This window comes from Channa argus, chromosome 1, assembly GCF_033026475.1.
Source record: "Channa argus isolate prfri chromosome 1, Channa argus male v1.0, whole genome shotgun sequence".
Lineage (NCBI taxonomy): Eukaryota > Metazoa > Chordata > Actinopteri > Anabantiformes > Channidae > Channa > Channa argus.
The window spans coordinates 42,909,079-42,931,999 of NC_090197.1; the positions used below are offsets into that span (position 1 = coordinate 42,909,079).

The 22,921-nt window shown below is 36.9% G+C and overlaps 1 protein-coding gene across 45 annotated transcripts in view; it reads left to right on the forward strand.

Moving 5' to 3' along the window:
• Positions 1–22,921, forward strand: part of LOC137137301 (neurexin-1a-like) — a 230,960-nt gene that overhangs the window by 172,033 nt on the left and 36,006 nt on the right. For 28 of the 45 annotated variants that reach the window (XM_067523415.1, XM_067523442.1, XM_067523473.1 and 25 more), the window contains 2 exons: positions 14,867–15,038; positions 21,687–21,776. In XM_067523415.1, the coding sequence (XP_067379516.1) occupies positions 14,867–15,038; positions 21,687–21,776 (262 nt within the window). The other 17 variants (XM_067523686.1, XM_067523678.1, XM_067523613.1 and 14 more) reach the window with 2 other exon arrangements.

Here is a 22,921-nt window from a genome sequence, read left to right on the forward strand (position 1 = left end):
GCAATCTTGACTGACAGGCTAAAGTAACTGTGGACTGTGTAAGACAAAGAAAGACACATTTTTATTCTTCAAGGTGGACTGTGTGATGTGACAGTCCTTTTTTTATGAGGGAAGGCCAGATCTACCAGCCAACAAAGTGACTGATTTAGTGTAAATTAAATAGATGTAAACAAAAGTATTTCAATCAGTGGTTTAAGTGTTTAAAAGAGCCGTTGAAGAGCCCTTTTGATGTTGTATCATAGATGTGGAGTTCTGTGAGTAAATCCATTAGTATAGGCTCCATATTTGGCATCAGATTGTGCTAAAGTAAATAAGGTTACTCAATTTATTTGGCAGCTTTTTTAACAGTCCAAACACAGAATGCCAGATGTCTGTTTCCTTCCAGTTGCAGTTTTCCTCTATTGCAATATGTCACTTCCAGTCACAGCAATATGGCTCTTTGTGAGTTGTTATGTATTTGAATGACAATATGTCTGACTTGTTTCCTGTTACTGGAAACTGAGGCCGGTGAAAGGCAGACAGAATGGTAGGGTCTTTGTGAGCGCAACCATGGCAGCTGTTCATTTTTCGCCTGAGTTGCTTTCAGAGAAGCCAGTTACCTTGCTGATAATAAATGCCTCTGTACGCAGAGCTGTCTCAGAACTCCAGCAGCCTTTAAGCCCTGACAGCCGGCAAAGCTACAGACCCCTAACCTCAGGCCTCCAACCTCAGCCTGTCCTTCAGCGCAACAAATCAATGGCAGTCTCTCCTCCTTCCAGCCAACAGCTGCTTCAGCCACGGCTACCGTCAGTACGTAAATATACCTAGTAATGTAGGCGGTATTGCTCAAGTGCAGGCACAGGTAAGACTGCCATGACAGTGTGAGGTCTTAGGGATCATCACTGAGGCAACATGTGTAGCTGAGAAGCAGGGGTCTATTGAGAGAGTAATGCTTTGTAATAGGGGAATTACTGGGGTGACAGTGATGGCTATCTGCGTGCGGACAACCAAACGTCTGAACACGATGGGATCTTTCCAGTGATAAGGCCAAAAGTGGCCAGTTCCCGTCAGAACAGTTCTTGCTGTTTGCTGAAACACATTGAATTATTTTTCTCTTTAGCCCCATCTAAGTCCACCTACTCTGTCCTTTACATTCTTTCTTCTCTGTAATCAAGTTTTTCATCTTTCTTTGATCCTTCCTTCTTTTTTTACTCTCTAATTCACTTCCCTCATGCACTCCAGTCCTTTCTTTCTGCTCTATCTTCTACTTCTTTTTCTCTCGATCACCAGTCGCTCCCCGTGAGCCAGGCGCTGGGGCAAGAGATTAATGATGGTCGAGAAGCTTTGGCAGTGTCTGATTTTCTATTATCAAAACTAAACTGCCACAGCCGAGCTGTATTTTGTATTTAGGTAGCGTGGGGAGGGCGGCTGGAGTTGCTCGCTTTTCATTATGTTTGAATGTGTATATCATACAAATACAGAAAATAAATTTCCACCATTCTACACCTTCAAAAATCGGTACAAAGCTGCAAAACATAAACTACAAACCCCCTTTCTCAAAAGTGCATTACAGTAATGCTGCTTAAATTTAAAAGCAGTAAAAATCCATGTGGGTGCTGCTTCTGTCACATAAATTATCTCTTGTTTATTCAACTAATACACATAGTTATCTGAGGGCATTCATATTTAACTTCCAATGGTAAAAGGCTTGCAATCATAAGCAAAAATGTCTTGAAGCACTGGGGTGGTAGTTACTTTAAAATCATTGGTATAATTATAATATTAATAACTTTATGGTATTATGTGAAATGTAGGATGTAGTGTTTTTACAACTATACCAAGGCTTAAAAGTGAGGATATCTCTTCATCTTTCATGATAATTCATCACAGAATATTTGAAAAAGAAAAGTGTTCATCAAGGGAGAAAAATCAGAGGTAGAAGAAAATGCTGTATCCAGCTTATTTGGTCACAAATATTGCATATTCATCAAAGTACACAAGATCTTTCATATTCTTGCACCAAATTTGCAAAAGTCATCGATTTGAGCAGATAAATTATGGAAGAGGATGCTAAACTGGTAATATTAAGATAATGTCATGGTAACTTGACTGTAGATTTTCAGCTCTCTTTCATATGAGGATGTGCATGGATGTTAGCCTGTTAGTACCTATTAATGTTACAACTGTGACATCATTAGAGACTTTTCAGTCCTATAAGAGACAAGCAAGACTTGGAAAGTTGGTGTAGGTGGTTGTTGCAACACGAGAATTGTGCTTCACATGTCTTTCCCTCTCTGTTTTTGAAGTTCCAGATACCTTCAAGGTAAAGGAGACTGACAACGAAAGGATAAGAAACATGGAAAATGAGATTGAAAAAGGGAGAGGGGAATTGAGTAGGAGTCAAAATCAGGAGGAAGGAACGTAAGGGGTGGAAGAAATAGGACACAGCAAAAATCGAAACAAAGTGATGGAGCAAAGCGCAGGGAAAAGAGTAAGAGCCTCAGGCTGAGAGGCACCAGCCCAAGTATCATAGTCAATTAACATCCAATCCCAGCACTAATTTTCAGTCTATTTCAGACCATTAATTATGTGCACCATCAGTTCCAGCTCAATTGGCCTGACACAAGTCTTCATCACTGTGCCTTGGCCCCTATGGATCGTGTTTTACCAGAGAAATAGCAGCAGTTTACATATTCATGATGAAATGGAGATGAAAATTGTATGGATCAAGGCGCCCCTTATGACTCTTAGAAACAAGAAGTAATGATTGAACCAGACACTCTTTGGAAACTCTTGAAACTAACTATTTTAGTAAATGTTTATATTAGGAAACAGCTCTATATGCCATGTCTCCAGTTACCTTGGAGCTTGCTGTGAGTTATGCTAAAAGAGGTTTGGAAAGTTTGCAGTTAATACCCACATATCTGGGCATGTGCTGCCCTTACGAAGGAGTTTTTTTTTTGTTTGTTTGTTTAGTTTATTTGTCCCCTCTGACTTTATGTAGTTTGCCTGCTTAACAGGAAGTTTCAGAAACTAGTCCAGAAGCCATAGATAGAAATCAGCCTGCAGTATGTCAAGATGTCTGCCATATTGGGCTGCATAAGACTGGCCTGTAAACAAATACAATCTAGTTATAGTTTTTTAAGAACTATAATGTTTAAATTTCTCCGCAGATTTAATTAATGTAATCTTTGTGTAGTAGTATAAAATAATTCATCTACAGTTTTTTTTTTACATACAATCTCGATTAGGCTGTAATTGGTGCTAGACACTTGAGATAATTAATGTGATAAAAATCATAAAATGATTCCGAAACCTAAACCTTTTATTTGGAGGTCTCAGCAAATCAATTACAGAATTTACAAAAAAACTCATTAAGCAAACAAAGCCACTGGCAAGGTGACATAGTCTCATTAGAAGGTGCCAAACATTCTCAAAAATAAACATCTACACCTAGAGGATAACACAATTTTTCTTTCATCATTTTAGTGTTGATGCCACCCAGGAGCCTGCCTTGATCAATTAGTTTCCACATAGTAAAACAATTAAAATGTCTTAATATCTCATCTGGTTAACCATTACAACGGCCAGTCCATCCAATATTAGTCAATTGTGAATATCAAATGACCAGCATGAATGAGTAAGGCAGTGGAATGAACTGTCCAGATAATTTAACAGAGCCACAAACACACTGAAACTGCAGTTCAAAAAGGTTGTAGATCATTTTGAAAACTTCAGTTTTCACTGCACTTTTTCCCCAGCTTAACCTGCACTGTATGTCCTACATTCTGTAGCATCAGGATATATTGTAGGAAGTGAAGACAGAGACAAGGGTGCATCAAAACACAGTGAACTCAGATGAAAGTGCCTGGTCAGCTCCTAACAGATGACAAACATCCAAATATCTGTCACTTGGTGTGTTCTTGTCATCACCTTCCAGAGGGGCTGTCAGCACCACTGTCAGTGTGTCCATTGGCAGATTTTTGCCTCACACCATTTATCCCTGAGCAGGTGTTCTTTGCTGCACTCACAATAAATGACAAGTGAGAATAATTGGACAAAATCCTGAAATTGAGTGGGCTGGATGAGGCAATTTTTTGCCTCCTTGAATCTTTAGAAAAAAATTAACATACAGTTGTGGCATCTCATCATTGATTTAAATGATTGAGACCAATTTAAATCAATGCTGATGATTGCGATGAGAGTGGGCTAATTTGGTGGAAAGCAAAAAAAAAAAAAAAAAGCACTGCTACTGCTATTATATAAAAATGTATCTGGGTTCAAGACTGACTCAGTTGGCTTATAATGACGGCTCATGGCTAGACTTGTCACCAAGCTCTGTTGCCCTAACAGGCATTTTCTTTAACACCGTAATGTCAGACTGCCATTGGACAGATGAAAAAAGGTGAATTTTAAATCCTTGCAGTGTGTTGCAGAGAAAGCTGGCAGGTGTTGATGGCTCTTCACTCAACTTGTGAAAACCAAGCAGAAACCTCCTGCTTGGGATCACCACCAGAAACCTAAACCAAAACTGGCTTGTTTTTAACCTGAAAATGCATCGAATTGTATCTTCAGATATGAATCTTGATTGAAATCTTCACTGTACTGCATAGTTAGTGGTCTTTGTTGAGACCTAGTGATTACACTCTAACCTACAGATAAATCACCAACTATAAGTGCTTTAAAAAGGTATTGAACCGAAGTCCAGTGGCTGCTGGTGATTGGCCAGCTGCAGCAGATCATTGACTTAAGGTGGAAGAGCTTTGTGGTGCTCTTAACAGAGAAAAACCTGTCTGTCTTTAGTAATCAGTCAGCTGTATACTTAGCCTCAACAAAAAATAGATGAGATTTCCGAAAGACAGCAAAAAAGCACATTCAGTATATTTTCCAGTTTATGGTGAGGTTATTGTTGCCTAGTGATCTTGAGCAGCATATACAAGCATTCATCAGCACAGAGATAGTGGGTCAGTTTCCCTCAAAATAGCTGCTGGACCCAGGGATAAAAAGAATGATCCCATATCTCTTTAGGGTGTTCTGTGTAAGTATCAGGCTCCCTTGTGTTTTGAAAAGATATGGCTGGGAGCAGACAGGCATTTGAGGACTGTCTGAGAAAAACAAGACAAAAACAACAATTGAGTAAATATCCCATTTGCTGCAGAAATCACACATTTTCACGGTTATCCCTTGTGATGATTTGAATGTGTTTTCTTTCTGAGGTCCGGGTAAAAAAAGCAAATCCCTATCCTTTCTAAGTGTGAAGTAGAATGGCACTGTGCTGTGTGTTTGACTTTGGCTGTTAAATGATTTTTATTCTATATAAATGAGAGAGAGCTTCTTTTTATCCTATAACTTGGAGTCAGTTTAGTATTTTCTTCCTACATCTATTAAACAGTGTTCCTTTTTCACCTTTGTTTCTTTTTCCTGTCAGAGGTCTACTTTTATGGCTCATACTAGCAATATGAGATTTATTGATATGCTGATCTTTGAATGATTGGGATGAAACGATTTGATCTCACCCTAGCTGTGTGCTAAGAAATAGGGAGAGTCAGTTTGCAGACAACAGACAGGCTTGACTCTGTTTCATAAATAGAATAACTGTATTGTCTCCTTTCCTTTTGCTCTTGACTGCCAAACACCCTTTAAACCCCTTCTTCTGCTCAGCATTTTTAAAAATAAAAATGGGGCTCGCTACAAGAATTTAAAGTTACTTTTTTTTTCGACATCACAACCATATTCTTTCATTATCTAAACAATTAGGATGAGGCTCATTTTTCTGAGGTTTACATAAAGTCCAGTCCTTGCCATAACGTAACACCTTTTGTTCACGTTAACGTATTCACCTTCTGAGATGAACTTGTTTCACAGTGGGAATAAGAAAATCAGTTAGAGCTGTGTTAACATTAAAAGACAGTGGACATGAATAAGTGAGAGGGTGCTGAGAGACTTTTTTTTTTTTTTCTTGTCTGCAGTGTTGGAATCAAAGAGAAACAGGGGTGGGTAAGAAGGGAAAAATAGCCTGATATTGCATGAGGCTGACGGAGAATAATGTTGGAAAAGTTGATAAAAGTCATCCTTGAAATTGCTCATTGCATCCTTTAAAACCTCTTGATTGATGGTGGCAATTTTAAAGCTTGGCAGTTTCCCAGTTATGTGGAAGTATTAGAAACAAGTACTCCAGGGTTCTTTTATAGTAAAAATACACCTTAAAAGATTTTATTCTGGTTATTACAGCTACTGGCAATATACCTTCATGGTCAATCTGGTGGTTGATTGGTGCATTTTTCATTATTCCTATTGAGAACTGGACAGACATCACAATTAGCCACTTCGGCTGTAACAACTTCTAGGAAAATGATTTAGTCAAGTTGAAAGCTAATGTAGCTTGACACGCAGCATACTTCAGTATGCAAGATACCATTAACTGAAAATTTTAGTGACTGTGGTTTGGTGATTATGACAATTACTCTGACTGCATTTCCTTTCATCACTATGGCAACATGCTTAATAACCTCTAACCTCCATTTTAATCATTTTCTTTGTAGCAGCTTTAGATTATGATTCAGAGAGCATTTGCTCAATTGACGGCAAATAAATCATTAATGTTTGTACATCACAAAAAATAAAGATTGGAAACAGATAATGAATGAAAATATATTAATCCTACAGGTTTTTTTTTTTAGATCCTTGTATTTGAAAGGGAAGCATATCATAATTCTACACCACAAGATTATTTAGAAATCTGAGAGTCAAAGCATTTATGTAAATTACAAGAGTGTGGAATGGTCCACACCTCTGGATGTGCAAAATGGAAACACACAATCAAAGAAAAAGGAATATGATACATAGTGATGATGACATAATTCAGTATTAAGAAAGGAAACATAATTATATAATAAGGCCTTGTTACAGTATATTTTTGTATTTATTGTTTTACTTTAATTTTGAGGGGTATTTAAATAAACTTAAGCATGTGTTTGGAACCACTTTGAATTTCATTTAAAAAATAAAATATAGAAAGATAAAAGTATTTATACAGATGCTATAATTATTGACTAATACTGTGGGAAACACTACAGTTGATGAGGCCATTAAATGTCATGTATTCTTCTCACAAATGCTGTATAAGGGACACTTAGAAGTTTATTTATTATATTTATTAATTATTATTATTATATACTTTATTCTGTAAAGTGCCCTTGTTGTGAATTGGCGCTATATAAATAAAGTTGAATTGAATTTAATTGAATTATTTTAATTTCAAAACTGTTCCAACAAACAACCTTTTAATTATTATTACTTTCAAAATCAATATATAAGATTTCGGTCTTGTACAGATCATTTCTGATATACTATTCTAAAAAAGAAAAAGAAAAAAGAGTTTCTAATATCTATTTGCACTGTGGATATAACAGGCAGGAGTGTCTAGCTTTTGGTATAGATACACCAGTTAATGGTAGCGTTAAAAATTGTTGGATGGCATGCTCTGATTTAAATCCAGCAACACGGTAGTGTTTTTTGAAGAGCCTATGCTGGATCTGTGGTGTTGTTTCAGAGGTCACAGTCTTCTCATTACTTGAGTTTATTTTTATGTTATAGATCTGTGATTAAAAAACATTACAGAAGTGCAAGTAGGTATATTTTATGTAGAAGTTTTACGAGAAGTACATGAGTAACATGAATGTATGTTGATTTAGGTAGTATTTGTTGAAAGCTGTAAAGTGCTAAACTGTGCTCAAACTCACAAATGAGGCACAGAAGCAGGATTGACCGTATACATATTGTTTAAAGCAGATTATAGGAATCCCAAACCAATAAGCCAAACAATAATTGGATGCTGAATTTATTAACTGCCAATAAAGGACAGAGCTCACACTAAATATTCTGTATTGTGTGATGCTTTTCTTCAAGTCTTTGGAGCATTTTATAATCTTGATGGTCATGGAAAAGAATGCTTAGAAGAAGAAAACCAGAGACATTAATACATTAATGGTTTCAGTAGCATTGTCTGAATTGTGTTTACACTAAGTCTGGTCATTTCTTTAAATATGAATTCCCACTGTAAATGTGTAACCAAGAGCTGTAATATCCAAACAACCTAATTTCATACAGCCTCCAGCTCTTGCCCATTGTTAAAGCTATAATTAAGTCCATTCTTCCCTGCATTCTTTTTATTTTATTTTTTTATTTTTTTTTATTGTGTTGAGTATTATATTTGTGTCCCAGGCTATGTGAAATACCCCTGCATATGTAATTTGGATTGAGTTTGCTTAATAGTTAAACCCTGCAGCTGCCCCAGCTCTAGTAAAAGGCAAGTGCAAAGCAATGCTTTTAGTTGTACATGTAGGTAAAAGGATGTGTTTGAGATATACCTGAGTTCTAACAGGTTTATCCACAAAGCATTAAAATGTATACGATTTTTATTTGAAGCATAATCACATTTTATTCCTCATATGTTGTTTTTAATTATTTTAAAAGGTTTTTAAAGAATACACTTTTTTCTCATTCAGGAATAACATTAACCATGGGAATAGTTAATTACTAATCTAGCCCACTTTGTACTGTATCCTTGTTTTCTATTAAAAACTGATCTAAATGAGGAACTCCGAAAAAAATAACATTTGGCAAATTTTAATGTTTTATGACATTATTTTTTTAAATTAATGTCTTTTCTCCAAGAAAATAGTCAGTGGTTGTACCTTTTTATGATATAATATGCTCGTATTGACAAATTTATGACTTCTGATCCACAGATTATTATTTTTTGACAGTTTAGATGATGCATGTCCTGTATTATAAATTACATTTATATCAATCACACACTGTAAATAATTTCAGAGTTATAAATTGAAAACACAATGCAGTGAGTATGCAAATGTGACATAATTTAGATGAACTGTGGTAAATTTGCAATTCTGCGTTACTGAGGTGAAATGTGTGTGACACCTTTTACAAGATTAGGAAACCTGTCACATAATTACACGAAGAGCTCATACGGTGCAAAATCATAGTAGAACAGATCTCAGCAGAACAAGAAGAGATTGCATATTTATGAGAAACAATCATATCATTACAGGACACATGGCTCAGTGAAAACCTTTAATATGATAACTCCTTCTTCTAAAGGTGAAGAAAACTAAAACTCACTCTTGTGATTTTCAAACTGCAAAACACCAGCCTGATACTGTCTTAATAATTCAAAATGTTTGTCACAACGTGAATCCATCATTGTTGAGTGTCTGGAAGTCTCGTACTGAGCACGAGGGGTCACTCATAGCATATGTTCCCTGCCTTCAGGCATATGTCCACAGCTCTTCCTGAGCTTTTTTTTTTATTATTTATTTTTTTTATTTCTTACTAAGGTAAATGCACCATTCTCCCCAAACCCACACTACTGAGTTTATATTTGCTGTTATTTAGCCAGAAAGCTGGACTGTATAAATTGTACATATGAAGTGAGCTGGACTCAGTGTGCTCAGGGTGATGCAGGAAGTCATCACAGGGAGAGGACAAAGATGAAGGTCAACTCACCCCCACTGCATGCCAGCTGTCACAAGTGAACAGACAGGAGAATCACCTGAAACCCGAATTGATTTCTTTGAGTCAGAGAGAACGAAATTTCAGATATCATTTGACCTCCCTTGATGGAATGTGTCACAGATGGGCCAAAGACTGAGCGAGAGAAAGCATATAGACAGACAGCAAATGTCATTTCAGGAAAAGACAAGCAGTACCTTTTGAAAAGTGCCACTGGACTACTCCCATTACAGACTTGTGTGTTGTTTCTAACTGAAGGTTCGTATAACAGTAATGAGGGGAAAACAGCATTTTATTTGGATAATCACTCTCGTGTAAAAACATTTAGCACATGTGTATGGTTTGTTGCTGCGTCTCACAAAGAAGGTGCTGCTGATTCATGCATAAGCATAAATCAGTGTTCTCATATTAAAATAAATCTCTGGTAATGGTAACATAGCTGCATGGTCTCCTGTTATTCTCTTAGCGTCCTTCTTCAAACAACTTTGCCTGGCTTGATGATTTATTAACTCGAGGTGTTTGATGAAGCGCTCCTACAGAAAGGCACTTGATAGAGTCTCCTAGCAATGGAAACAATTTCGGGCCAACTTCACAGATAATTAGGCACTTTAGCCGGCGGACTTGATTTTGAAATAAGCTGAGCTCCCAGCAAACCCACTTATACCTCAACACACTGGAAATGCTCCAAGGTGATCGTGAAATGAAAGGGGAGGGGAACCTTTGTCAAACAACTTTGTTTCATGTTGAAAATGCACATTTTTAATTTGACTAACATTCAGACAGAATGCTTTTTAATCGTCAATCTTCTAGAAAGTGTTAAAAAAAAGATTATTATTGAACACCTCTATCACTATATTTATAGCAGGAGTATTATATATCATTGTTAAACATGCAGAAGTAAATGGGTCAATACACTAAATACACTGATGTTAGTGTCCCTGTTAAGGGGCTTGTTGCTCAGCTGTGTCAGACAGTAACAAGTTAACAACTGCAGATGGACTTCCATTTAAATAGAGAGAGAAATACAGACAGATTTGCTTTTTTTTTTTTTCAGTTTTATTTGGCAGAGTATGTTGTTGTTGAGTATAGTGTGTATAATTTGAATTTGTATTATCATAAATGAAGTTTGAACTACTTTTACAAGTAGAATGAAATGAAATTGAATACACAGGGATCGCTGGTTTCAAACCCACAGAGACAATATACTGTAGGTTTGTCACAGTCCATAACATCATTAAATCGTTTTGGATATTAGGGAGTTAATGTATCATATGCTGCTTCTATGAGGCTGAAAATTCATTTTCTGCAGCCTCATATTTGTGCTTTTAGAATGCCCCCAGGTTTGTCATAAATTGACTGCACTCTAAATGTGTAAATGATTGCATATATACATTTTCATGCCATGTATATATTTGTTTACCCATAATTGCAAGGGTGTGCAGAAATTACCTCATAACAACCGATATATTCACTACATTGTGGTAGGAAAAAAAAAATCCATTTTCTCTCTTCTAATTATTCCATTACGTCTGTAATTTCATTACCAAGCTTTGCTAAAAAAAAGGGAGAAGCAGAAGACTGTCAGAGGTAATTAAAAGATAAGGTGAGCTGTACAGTCAGCTTTGCCCCAGCTACATTAAGACATTTAGCTTCTACAGCAAGAGAGTAATATCCCCTCAATATGTACATGCACACACACACACACATTGGAAAGTAAAGGGATGACGGAGGTGCTGTTCCACCTGCCAACAAACCCCTCACAGTCATGTGCACTGGAGGGAGATGTGTTGCAGTGCCGTGGCATCAGACTGGCAAGATATGAAATGCGACGGGTGCACAATGGTTGTCAACATGAATGAGTTTTAAACAAGCAAAACATTAGGAAAGGCTACACCATGGTGTTCATTTTTTGCAGAGATTGGAGAGAAAGCCCAACACCAACTCAAACACTACTTCTCACTTTCCTTTTTGTATTTTCCTTTTGTAAGCTAAGGAAATAAGCTGGCTCCAGTAAACTATTACAAATGAGGGACACATTTCTACGCAGTTTAACCCTCTAGCAGATTTTTAACAACATACCTTATTGTTTTTTACATAAAGAAATAAAGACAAAAAAGTATGATTTATTTAATAATAAATTCATTATTTATTGGAACACTCCCTAGAGATTTGAGGAAGTTTAACCACAACCTTAAATGTTAAGGGAAATCCTTTAAAAGACTTTTATTTAACTCTTAATTGTTCAGATATAGTTATGTTGACATGGTTGCAAGAAATAAAATGCTACAGAGTGATACTTATAATTTAATAAAAACACTTGGTCTACAGAGGCTATTTTTCAGCTTTATAGCTAGTGAAACAAGTATCTCCACGGCTGTATAATGAGTGCACATGGGGAAATTTAACAAGAAACTGACACCCTGAGCATTGCTGCAGCTACTCCACCCTGCAGCTGCAAGGATGAGCGGCATTAAAAAAGAGCAGGTTTGTGGGGAATGGTGGATCAACTTCATCAGTTAATTAAACTATATTGCAGCTTGATGAGCAATTAATCAAGGGAAGCGTGAAGAGTGTCAGGCAAGGCTGAGTTCTTTGCATGTGGTATGTGTGCCCCGTACGGTATGTTCCCTGGAGGGGGGGGGGAGCCCTGTAGGGAGTAGCATTTATCAAGTGAGCAGCCCTAAAATTGTACAGAGTGTGAATGGCTGGGTTTATGTAAGCAGCTATCAATCACTCTCTGACATAAGCCTGCACCCTATTAGATTTCCTGGATTAGGCTGAGACTGAGAAACTTCTTGTCTAAATCGATCAGATTTCAGGAAATGCTCAAATGTGTTGCATTATTGTTTAGAAGAAATAATATTAGTGTTTAATCAAATGCCAGCCATATCTCAGAAGGCAGAGGCCATAAAGTTAGTCACTTTAATTTAAAGACAAACATGCTGTAACCATGTCAGAAGGAGAACATTGTAATTTCTCGGCCCTAAGAATTAGTTCTTATCTTTCATCTGACATCTGACTCCATGCACTCTATGATGGCTTGTATTTTTTATTTTTTTATTTTTTTTGTTCTTTGGTCTGTTACCCTCATTCATCTTTTTCTTCATCCCTTCACAAGACTGTGAAGTAGGCTTTTTTATGCTATGAAAATTCAAGTTGGCAGTTTGTGACTAAATGCTGTAAATTTATTAACGAGACCATGGGGAACATTAAAAGTCAATTGAAGGAGGCTATTAAAAGCAGGATTTTAATTGGGTTGGTCCCTCCACTCAACCTCTCTTTCTTTTTTCTTCCAAGAGCAGTGGTACTAAAAAGTTCAATTAATGTGTTCACTGTGTGGTAGTCCTTGAAAGAAAGTTCTCTTTTGGATCACCAAATGCTAGTCTTGTGTTAGAATTGACTTTCTATTCAAGTGCTTTAAATATTTAAAACAATGCGAAAGCCATTCTTAGTGTGAGGTGTTAGGTCGGCAGATGCTCATGGTGCCTCTTGCTGCATGTCGTCATGCTGGGAAGCTGCTGTCTCTGTGACTCTTGCTGAAGGGTTTCAGGAGGGGCAAATCGCTCAAAATGACACAGCTTACAACTAAGACAAGGTTTTAGTACAACAGCAGGATCTGCAGTACAGATCATCCTCTCATCCATTCAGCACCGAAAACCCGACACAGGCTGCGGCAGCTTTTTAGTTGTTGTTCATGGATGTTTATGCCTACAAGGATTGAGTAAATTGTGTTAGTCCTGTATCTTTAATGCATCAGATTATATAATCTGTTGAAATTATGTTACAAAGCATACAATTGTCCTAGTTTTGGTAATATAGTGTGACACATTACAAATGGTTTTAATTGCTCAGTAGCTTCTGGCTCTTGAGACATGCTCGACTCAGTCTGCACTTTAAGGGAACTGGGCTGTGTGTGTGTGTGCATGCGCACACAAAGTTGGAGGCTTGAAAAAGATGCATATGGGAGAGTTAGAGAAAGTGAGAGAAAGATGGAAATGCAGTGTAGTATTGGCTGTGCTGACTGGATAATGACATGCAGAGTGCTGCGCTACAGTAGGGTGAGCCTCCAACCAGATGCTCCTTTTACTGCAGTTCATAAGCAAAGAAAGAGGCTGCATCAACATACACACTTGTCTTTGCTGGATTAAGCAGTAGGATTCAGTGACTTTGATGATCTCGTGTAAAATCAAGCTTATTTGAGTAGATTCTTATTATATGTGGTCTAAGAATCCATAACCTAAGTTGGGCTCAAACTTCCTCTTAGACAGTGTCTCTATATGTTTCTGAGGTAATTTCTCTACGTAACAACGATGGCATTAACTGATTCACTTTGACAAAACCTGCAGAGATTTAACGGCAACTTTAAATCTCACATCAACACATCAAAAGCCTAATGAATTCGAAAGCACATTTTTTTAGGAAAAGAAAAGAAATTCCAGGAGCAAGCAGGTCTTCAATTTTTATAGATTTACACTTGGGATAAAATTATAATTTTATAGCCATGAACTCATAGAAGTAAGAGATGTCCGTCAAGGCGAGCATGTGCTGCTATATATGTTGCTCAAGGGGGGTGACAGATGCAAACACCATATGACTGCAGCACGTGGAGAAAAAAGCAAAAATGCTTTCCTTTCATTATGATTGTTTGGAGTAAACAAGCAGGCAGTGTAAATATTTTTTGGCTTAAATTCCATTGAAATTGGTAATTGTTATTTAAAAATCAGATACCCACTAGAGTAAGATTAGAATCTTGTGGAAGTCTGTGCCAAGCTCTCTCCCTACTCTCGACCCACCCTCTTAATGCAAATATGATTTTATGTTTAAAATGGGCTCCAGGCCAAACAGCATTGGCCATATGGTTCTTTTCATCAAGCTGCAGTTTACTGAAATGCCTGGTCTACTGATAAAATGCAGTCTACAAAATTCATGCAATTGGCTTTTGGTTATTCCATGAAGTCATCGGTGCAGTGACACCATAGTAAGTTAACACCTTTCTGTGTTACAGGCAAAACAGTCCTTAATTTACAGTATTACCCATAATGTTTTAATAGAATACAAATTTAACATAGCCATCCATCCAAAAATATGCTCTTTATTCCAGTCATTCTTTATTTTTATGCCAAGAACCATCACTGTCACTTGATGTGACATATTTTCATCTTTTGACACTTTTTATGTTAGAATGCAGAATAAAGCCTTTCTGCACAAAGAATAAATAACCCTGCAATTTTTTTCAACCACCCCCTCACCCAGTATTTTTCCCACAGTGCTTTATTAAAACAAGCCATTTCTAAATTGCAATATTTCTTTTATAACTAAACCCTTTTTCTTTTCTGTGTTCTTATCTTTTCAGGAAAAAGGAAATGTTGCCGTTGTGTTTAATGTCGGAACAGACGACATTAATATTGAGGAGACGTCAAAGTTTGTAAATGACGGAAAGTACCATATAGTGAAGTTTACGAGGAGTGGGGGTAATGCCACTCTGCAGGTGGATGACCTGCCAGTCATTGAGCGCTACCCCACAGGTGAGTCACCCTCTCTTTCTTTATTTACATCTGATGCTGCTTTAAGGCAATGAAATGACCAAGATCCTGTCAAGCCAACTATTAAAGCCTTATCTGTTAGGATGTTATTATGTTGACTTGGCATGTGCTCTAATTGCTTCTTATGTTTCTGTTTTATGCAGCTGTTAATAGGAACAATGATACCAGTGTTGTTGAGTTTTTTTCCTTAGATGTAAGGTTAAAATGGAAATAGGTTGCACCTTATAGCTCAGATATTCTAAAGAATTTATATGAAGAGAAACCACCCCCCTGTCTACATGCCTACATTAGGATCCCAATATACATAAATAAACCACCTACGCTGTATGTTCACAGTGCGTCAAATCAATAGACTACTTATAAATGAGCACTTTTATTGTGGCAAGTAATTGTGTGCAAGTTCAATATTTATTCCTCTGCCAATACAGTAGATTGATTGAATTAAGGCGACAGGGAAGACAAACCTGGAAGAGCACAGTCAAACTAAATTGATACCTGAATTAATCTATTGCCTACTCAGAATTAAATACTTGATGATCTGCTACATTACAGCATCTGGTTAACCACTACAACTTGCTTTCACATTAATTACTTCCACAGCATATACTGTGCCAAAATTAGTCATAGATAAAAATTAAGATGTGTCAGCTTTTTGGCATTAGTGTTACTGCTAATAATAATGCGTGTGTCAATATGTCAATATGTGTGGCACTTCTTTGAATTCTTTACATGGCAATAGGAGATTAATTCACTAATCACTGTCCTCTGTAATGCATAGGTTGTAATTGAAAACGTATAACATTCGGTTTATAACACATTTAGTCAAGGAAATAAATGCACCGGCGCATTCTTGTTTATAGTAGTGATAACAGTGGTAAAATGATACGATGTCTCAGGAAAGGTAAGATTCAATTTGGGGAAAATATAACTTCAGTGTCACATTTGTTGGGGAAATATGAAGTAATCTACTGATGGAAATGGAAAACAGCTCAGCAACACTGAATCATTTCTATAGAATGTCAAGGTGTTCATAGTATGATGGCCCTGAAAAAGAATTTTAATGTCACTAGTTGTTGAGAATTTTTAAACTTTTTAAAATGCCTAAAGGCTTTGACAAAAGCTGTAAGGGATTTACTCCACAAGAGAAAAAGCTCTGGCCACAAATCAAATAAATGAAAAATAATAAACATACGTTACTGTATATGCCTAGCATGCATAAAATGATTGGGCAACAGGACAAACAGAAGACTAATTCAACCTGTCTCTCTCCTTTTGCATAATGTTTAGTGACCTTTTTAGCTATGACCAGTGCATTCATCCAAATGAAAGAGGGTTTCATGACTGGGACTCAATCCTTGCTGCTTGCCTCAGGTGGAAAATAGAGGCTAATGGCTTTTGACATGTCGTGGACATGGCACAATACACCGCAGGGTTAAATGCCTCGATGCTACCATCTCCATCTTCAAACATCCCCCAGTCCTCAAAGTGCCTATTAAACATACAGCTGCTCATAAACTAGGAGTTGGTGAAAGAAGCTTTTTCATGGTTATTTTCTTACACCTAGTGTAGGTGCAATGCTGACAGACTATCTAAATGTAACTTAGCGTTTTAGCACTGCAGAGTCAAATGTGACAGTATTACCCTCAACTTAGAATGTCATTAACCACCTGGAAAAACACTGTTACTTAATTAAAGAATTAACAACTTAGCAATGGAAAACATTGCATATTAGATTTAATATTAGTTGAATAACATTTTGTAAATGGAAATTCTGCATGTTTGGAATAATTTTAAGCCTGTGTACTGTAAATTATAGAAAAGTCATAGAAATATAATATTGATTTCTATTAAGTACTGACTTGTAAATGCAACAGGAAAAAAGTGACCATTCTTATCTCTACCAATCGTGCCGCAGTGACAATACCAAGTCCATCAACCTTATTAGGCTCGTTGCGGACTAATTACATCTAATCACAATTACAGCACTGTTCCTCCCCTCACCCCCAGCACACAAAGCCATTATTCTCTCAGCTTGCCTGTAGTTTGATTAGTATCCATGTATGCCTCTAACACACTCATAATAGCAGCCCTCAGCCACTCTTAGGCCACTCACAGATCAACAGTGATTATAATAAGAGTAGACAGCAAAGATAAAAATGATGGCTGGAGAGTGAGAAGGACAGAGAGGAGGAGATTATATGGGAGGGAGCGATCGTTCTCAAAGCAAGGAAATAATTGCTTCACTAGGGCCTATATTGCTGCCCTCGTAATCTCATTAAAAAGTCTTGTACCGCATACTTATGGGCCATTAAAAGTCTTTAGCACAATTATTAGAATCTAAAATGCAAAACACACACGCAGACACATAACTAGCCTTCTATTTGTTGTAGTTTAGTTCTTTTTCATATATTCCTCGCCCCACTTTTATTCTGCACTGCACACAAAAGGCTGGGCAGCAACATAAAAAAAATAAATAAATCCTTCTCCTGAGTCTTGGCCATGGAAGTAATACCATCACAATGGTGCTGCCAGGCCCACAGGGTACAGTGCAGTATCCTATCGGAGCAGCCAATGAACATGCGCTGCACACAAAGATAATGGAGAAGTCCCTGGCCTTATTCTTTTACTGTTATCAGAGTGTGGTGCACTTACAGAGCTCTCTGTCTCTTACTCCAGTCCGCTCAGCCCTTAGTTCCCTCCTTTTCAGTCCTTTTTACCTCTATCTGTCCACCCCTGGCCCCTGCGTCCGTCTCACCCTCTGCCCTGGTTTTCCACCTTGCAGTGTGGAGTCTGATTTGTGGGGTACAAAGGGAGGATGGTTAGCTTTATCCATCAAAGCACCATTCTACCGGCTGTGGTTTCTCCTTTGCTCGGTCTATGAGCCTATTCATCCTATTGTGCAAGCAGTCATCACTGAGCATGCTTTAAAAATGGTGCAATGGCTGCCCCAGCAGGAGTTGGAAAAAGAGAGCAGAATGATAAAAATAATAGTGAGATTTGTGTAGGTTCCTCCTTTTTAATTCTCCCGACTCCATGAACAGAGGAAGCATTTGCATATTTGCTCATTTAATGTGGCGATTGTCCTAGGGCTTGTAATGAGATAAAGCTCCCACCTTATCTGACCACTATATTAACAAAAAAGAAAACAAGTGAGTGAGGGCAAAGCAGGTCGGTTGGGACGGCTCAGCTGAATCGCTGCTGTCTGGCGGCCGAGATAAGCCAGGCTGTCCCATACCAAACCAAATCACCACTCAGCAGCAGGAACAGGCTCCGCTCACAGGCAGGATGAATGGGCTCTGCTGCTGCATCGAAGCCCAGGGGATAGCATTGTTTAACACTCCAGTGTCCCACAGTGGGGATCAATACACTATCAGACCTTGATTATATCCACACTTAATTAACCTCAGTCTAAGGATAGACTGAGCATGCCACCGGGTGCAGAGTCAAACTGATAAAGTGTGACTCTCTTTGAAAATGGAGCATGTTTTAGAGGATTTTAGTACAGTGGCAGGCTGTGTGTGAGGGTAAATGTTTGTGTGTTTACTGTATGTGTCAGCACCTGCCTTCTTGACACTCTTCTGTGTCTTTTTGTTAGTTTACTTTCCCACTTCTTCAACAAATTGTCATCTCTGTCACATTTTCTCAGTAGGAAGTGAAAAAAATTTATACAAGCTAAAATCTTACATGAAACCTACAAAATATTCAGAACACGTTTAGTCATACTGTAGCAGCTGAAACCAAGAAATCCTGTTTGTAAGGAACTTACATTAATATCAAAAATATCAGGAAGCATTCTACTGTAATAAATTCTATTCTGTGTAAACTCATCTGTCCTGTCTGAGACTATGACTGCATTAGGCCAGGTATGGTTTAAAATACTGTTTTCAACTGTTGCTGTGTCCACAGCTGTCATTTCAGGTTGTTTCTGAATTTACCTCCATCCCCATGAAAATACCAAAATCAAGTGAAGAAAAAACAGTATACAGTACTATGTCCAGTTACGCTGAACACATTGTTTATATCGAGCAAACTACAAGAATTTTAGAGTTAAGATTTTTTCACAGAACAAGCAGAGAACAGTATCAAGGTACAAACAAGCCAATCGAATTCCAATGGCTTTTAAGAGTAAGGTGGTTTCCGATTTACACACTCTTGAGGCCTGTTGGGAAAGCTCAGGTTCAGGGGGAAGAAAACTGCTGTTTCAGTCTGGAACGACAGCCAAAACGGAGAGAGAAAGATGCAGTTAAAGTACAGATTTACCTGGCTTCGTGTAGACCAGCTGTGCTCCAGAGCTCAGTTTGATGCTGACCTCTGCTCAGATGAGGCGTCATAGTAGCAGGAAACGGAGAGGTGACATAACAAACAGTCCATGACTGAGCAGTGGAAATGACAGGAATTAATGAAGCCCATGAACGTCCCATGACAGCAGCAATTAATGGATTATTATTATATTCATTTTACACATTCAAAATATGAGGGAGCTGTGTGTGCTTGTTTGTTTATTCTTTGTTTTTGTGTAATATTTCCATCATGGGCAGATCTCATGAGAAATAGGTGGCAGAACTCCAGTAGGGAAATACAGTGTGTTCAACATTAGACAGTATACAGATGTTACATACTGTAAACTGAACCCAATAGAGGCTGGTGCGTTTACATACCTGAAAGAAGCTTTTTCTGACACATTAATTAAACATTTTGCTGAATAGTTCGTAGTCACAACAATACTGTCCAACAACATAACTCAAACTTCAAAGAAATACAGTAAGTCTGGTGATGTTGTTAATTTTTCATATTGTCAACAAATCAAATGAAAAATCCAACAGTGACTTTTTCCTCCTAATTTCTGTTGTGTAACCAAAGGCTGATCAAGCTTATTCCTAGTGTGCCACTGAGCTCCATTGTTGTCCAAAATCTATTACAAACATAGAAATGAGCCTTTAGCTCACAAGCTTTTCTTATGATGAATGGGGACACTGTAAATTCTCTCAGGATTCTCAGGATTGACAGTTTTTGGTATTTTTATTTACCAAGTTTGTTTTACATTATTAAGAGTTTTATTGCTGAAAATGTGTGGTCATTTTATGCAGCTGACATCTATTGCCGACTTAAGGTTAGGGTGTAATTATTAGCAAGGAGAAAGTATAGGTTGCTAATAATTACAGTATTTATTCATTACTACTGATTGCCTACTGTAAAGGTGCAGTGTCACGTCACTTAATATTTTATAAGTATGGCTCACTAAATAACAGTTGGATATTTCCATAAAATAACATACACTGTGTCCCCATGTGGCTTTGTTGTAATGCAGAATGTGTCTTTATGCGTCAGTGTGGAGAGAAAAGTGTTCACAGGCCTTTGTGCTTCAACCTGGCACAATCAGCTGCAGCCAAATTCCATGAGCTGTATAGACATGCTTTAAACCCTTTTCTATGTAGCTGATCCCCTTCAGCAATTCAAGTTGATGCGATTAAAAAATGTCTTTTTATGCGTCTTCTTACCTCCAAGACCTTTCATCAAACCAACCGTGCATCTGTTACAAGGTTACCTCCTCTCCGTCATGTCTCTGCGATCTTTCGGAAGCTATTCTCTCCCAAATCATTGTTAGCGACTGGATCTTTCATCTGCCAGAACTGAATTAATATGGTTGATGGGACAAACATTGTCAATCTGCCAGAAGAATAGAGCTGACTGAATTCAATCTCAGCAGACAATACCAGGGGAAAAGCACTCAGAGACAGTGCCACTTTGCTGAAAGTCTTCTGTTCTGGAGAGGTTATTGGCCCTGACAAAAGGGTGATGCAGAGTTTGCCCTCATTAATGCCAAAGCACCCCTCCAATCTTGGAGCAGAGTTTTTCTGTAGTTGCTCTTTCTCTTTCCTGACACTTATTTGGCTTATTCTTTTAATACTGTTCGAAAACTACTTTTCAGTTGACTCGAACATCATAAGTGTGCAATGTTCGGTCGAACTTATGACATTTCCTTTGTAGCTTTTGTCAAAGCCATTTATTTATGATTCTAAAGCTTATGTACTGTACCTACTTCGACATTGTCTTCTGCCTAGATGCTCTGAATGTAAACTGTGTTAATTGTTGTATTGCAATTAGCTTTTTATTTCTTGTCAATTAGCCTATTTTTAAACGGGGTGGGCATTTGTAATATTTTAAGATAAAATGTTTTATCCTTTAAACCATAAAAGGTTGATTCAACAATAAATTTAATGTTCGATGTTCTTTTTGAAAATGTATATAACTAGTATAAAATCCATTTAAAAAGAAGCCACAGAGGGTAAAGACAAATGGGATGGAAATATTTGTGTAAAGATGTTGGAATGGAAATTGATAAATTTGTGATTTGGGTTGGTTTATAACATAGTTCTTTTAACCTAGATGAAACATTTTCGAGCTAGTTGAGTTATTTTCAATTAATATAGGCCTAATTTGATGGCTAAAATAAAATAAAATGAGTGAAGTTTGTTCAAATAATGTTTTAGTCAATTGTTTTTTTAAATATACAAAACATTTTAAATATAAAAACCTTGTGCAGTTGTATAGCTCCACACATTAAGAATGAACCTTTAACCTTTGACCTTACAGATTGTAACCAATGAAATGTCTCTTTAAACTTTAAAGGCAACAATGATAACGAACGCCTGGCGATTGCTAGACAGCGAATCCCATACCGACTTGGTCGAGTAGTTGACGAATGGCTACTCGACAAAGGTAAAATCACTGATTAAAATTTCAAATAAAATAATTTGATCATAACCAAGTTGTAGCAATATTTTGTAAACAATAAACCTAAAATAAATGTTCAGTAAAACTTTAAAAACAAAATGATTTGAATAGTTAAATTTAGTTTGTAGTGTTTTATACTTTTTATAATAATGCATTTATTTTATACATGTCAGCTGGTTTAATACGTGTTTATTGTCAACTTAAGGTTAAAGGGACTGTAAATATCATTTTAAATCCTTTTAATGACATAATATCAGCATTGTTAAAATGTCTATAAATTACTGTAGCATGTTGCTGTAAACATCTAAAGGATAAATGTAAAAGTTCTAGTTTAGTCATTCATTAGTTGCTAAGTGTGATTTGAAACACTTATATACAGTACATATACAGTACGGTACAGTACTTTGTGTCATTCGATTTATTCTGATTAAACTGCCAGCAGTGATAAATAGAGTACAACTTGATTTGGCATCAGAATTTTGAGTCCCTTTAACAGACATTGTAAATATTTTTACGGCATTAGATCCAGGAACTGTAATATAAAATAAACTTAATGCATGCTTTGCCTTTTTTTTTTTTTTTTTTTTTTTTTTTTTTTTTTTTTTTTTTTTGTAGTCCAAAAACTAATTCATATTTATCACTTTAAATGTGAAATGAGCCCTGTCATTTTTATTTATTTTTCTTTACTTTTGTTTATTTGTTGGTTGGTTCTGTTCTGCGTTATAAAAGTGCTTTCATAAAATGGCTTTTTTTTTTTCATGTGCCCAACCATATCCGTTCTGAGGTTGCTTTTGCTAAAAGGATGAATAGTTTCAAATTTCCTAGTCTGTCCTGCTTCCTGTGAGATTGCACATAAGAAAAGTCCAAACTCACAGCCTGTAGCCATTCATGTTTGGTTTTCTTTTGTTTTCATGCTTGCTGTATTCCAAGTGTGTATAGCACAACATTTAAAGGAGCAATGCAAGATAACATAATAAAATATATGTTTTAGCTTGTTTTAGGTTAAAATATTGCAAATAATTGTCAATATTTTTCTTTTTCCCAGAAAAGTCCCTGCAAAGAAAGGCTTTAAATTACATTCACTATTATGTTATCTTTAAAAGGGTAGTGAAATGTATTGCTTTCCCATA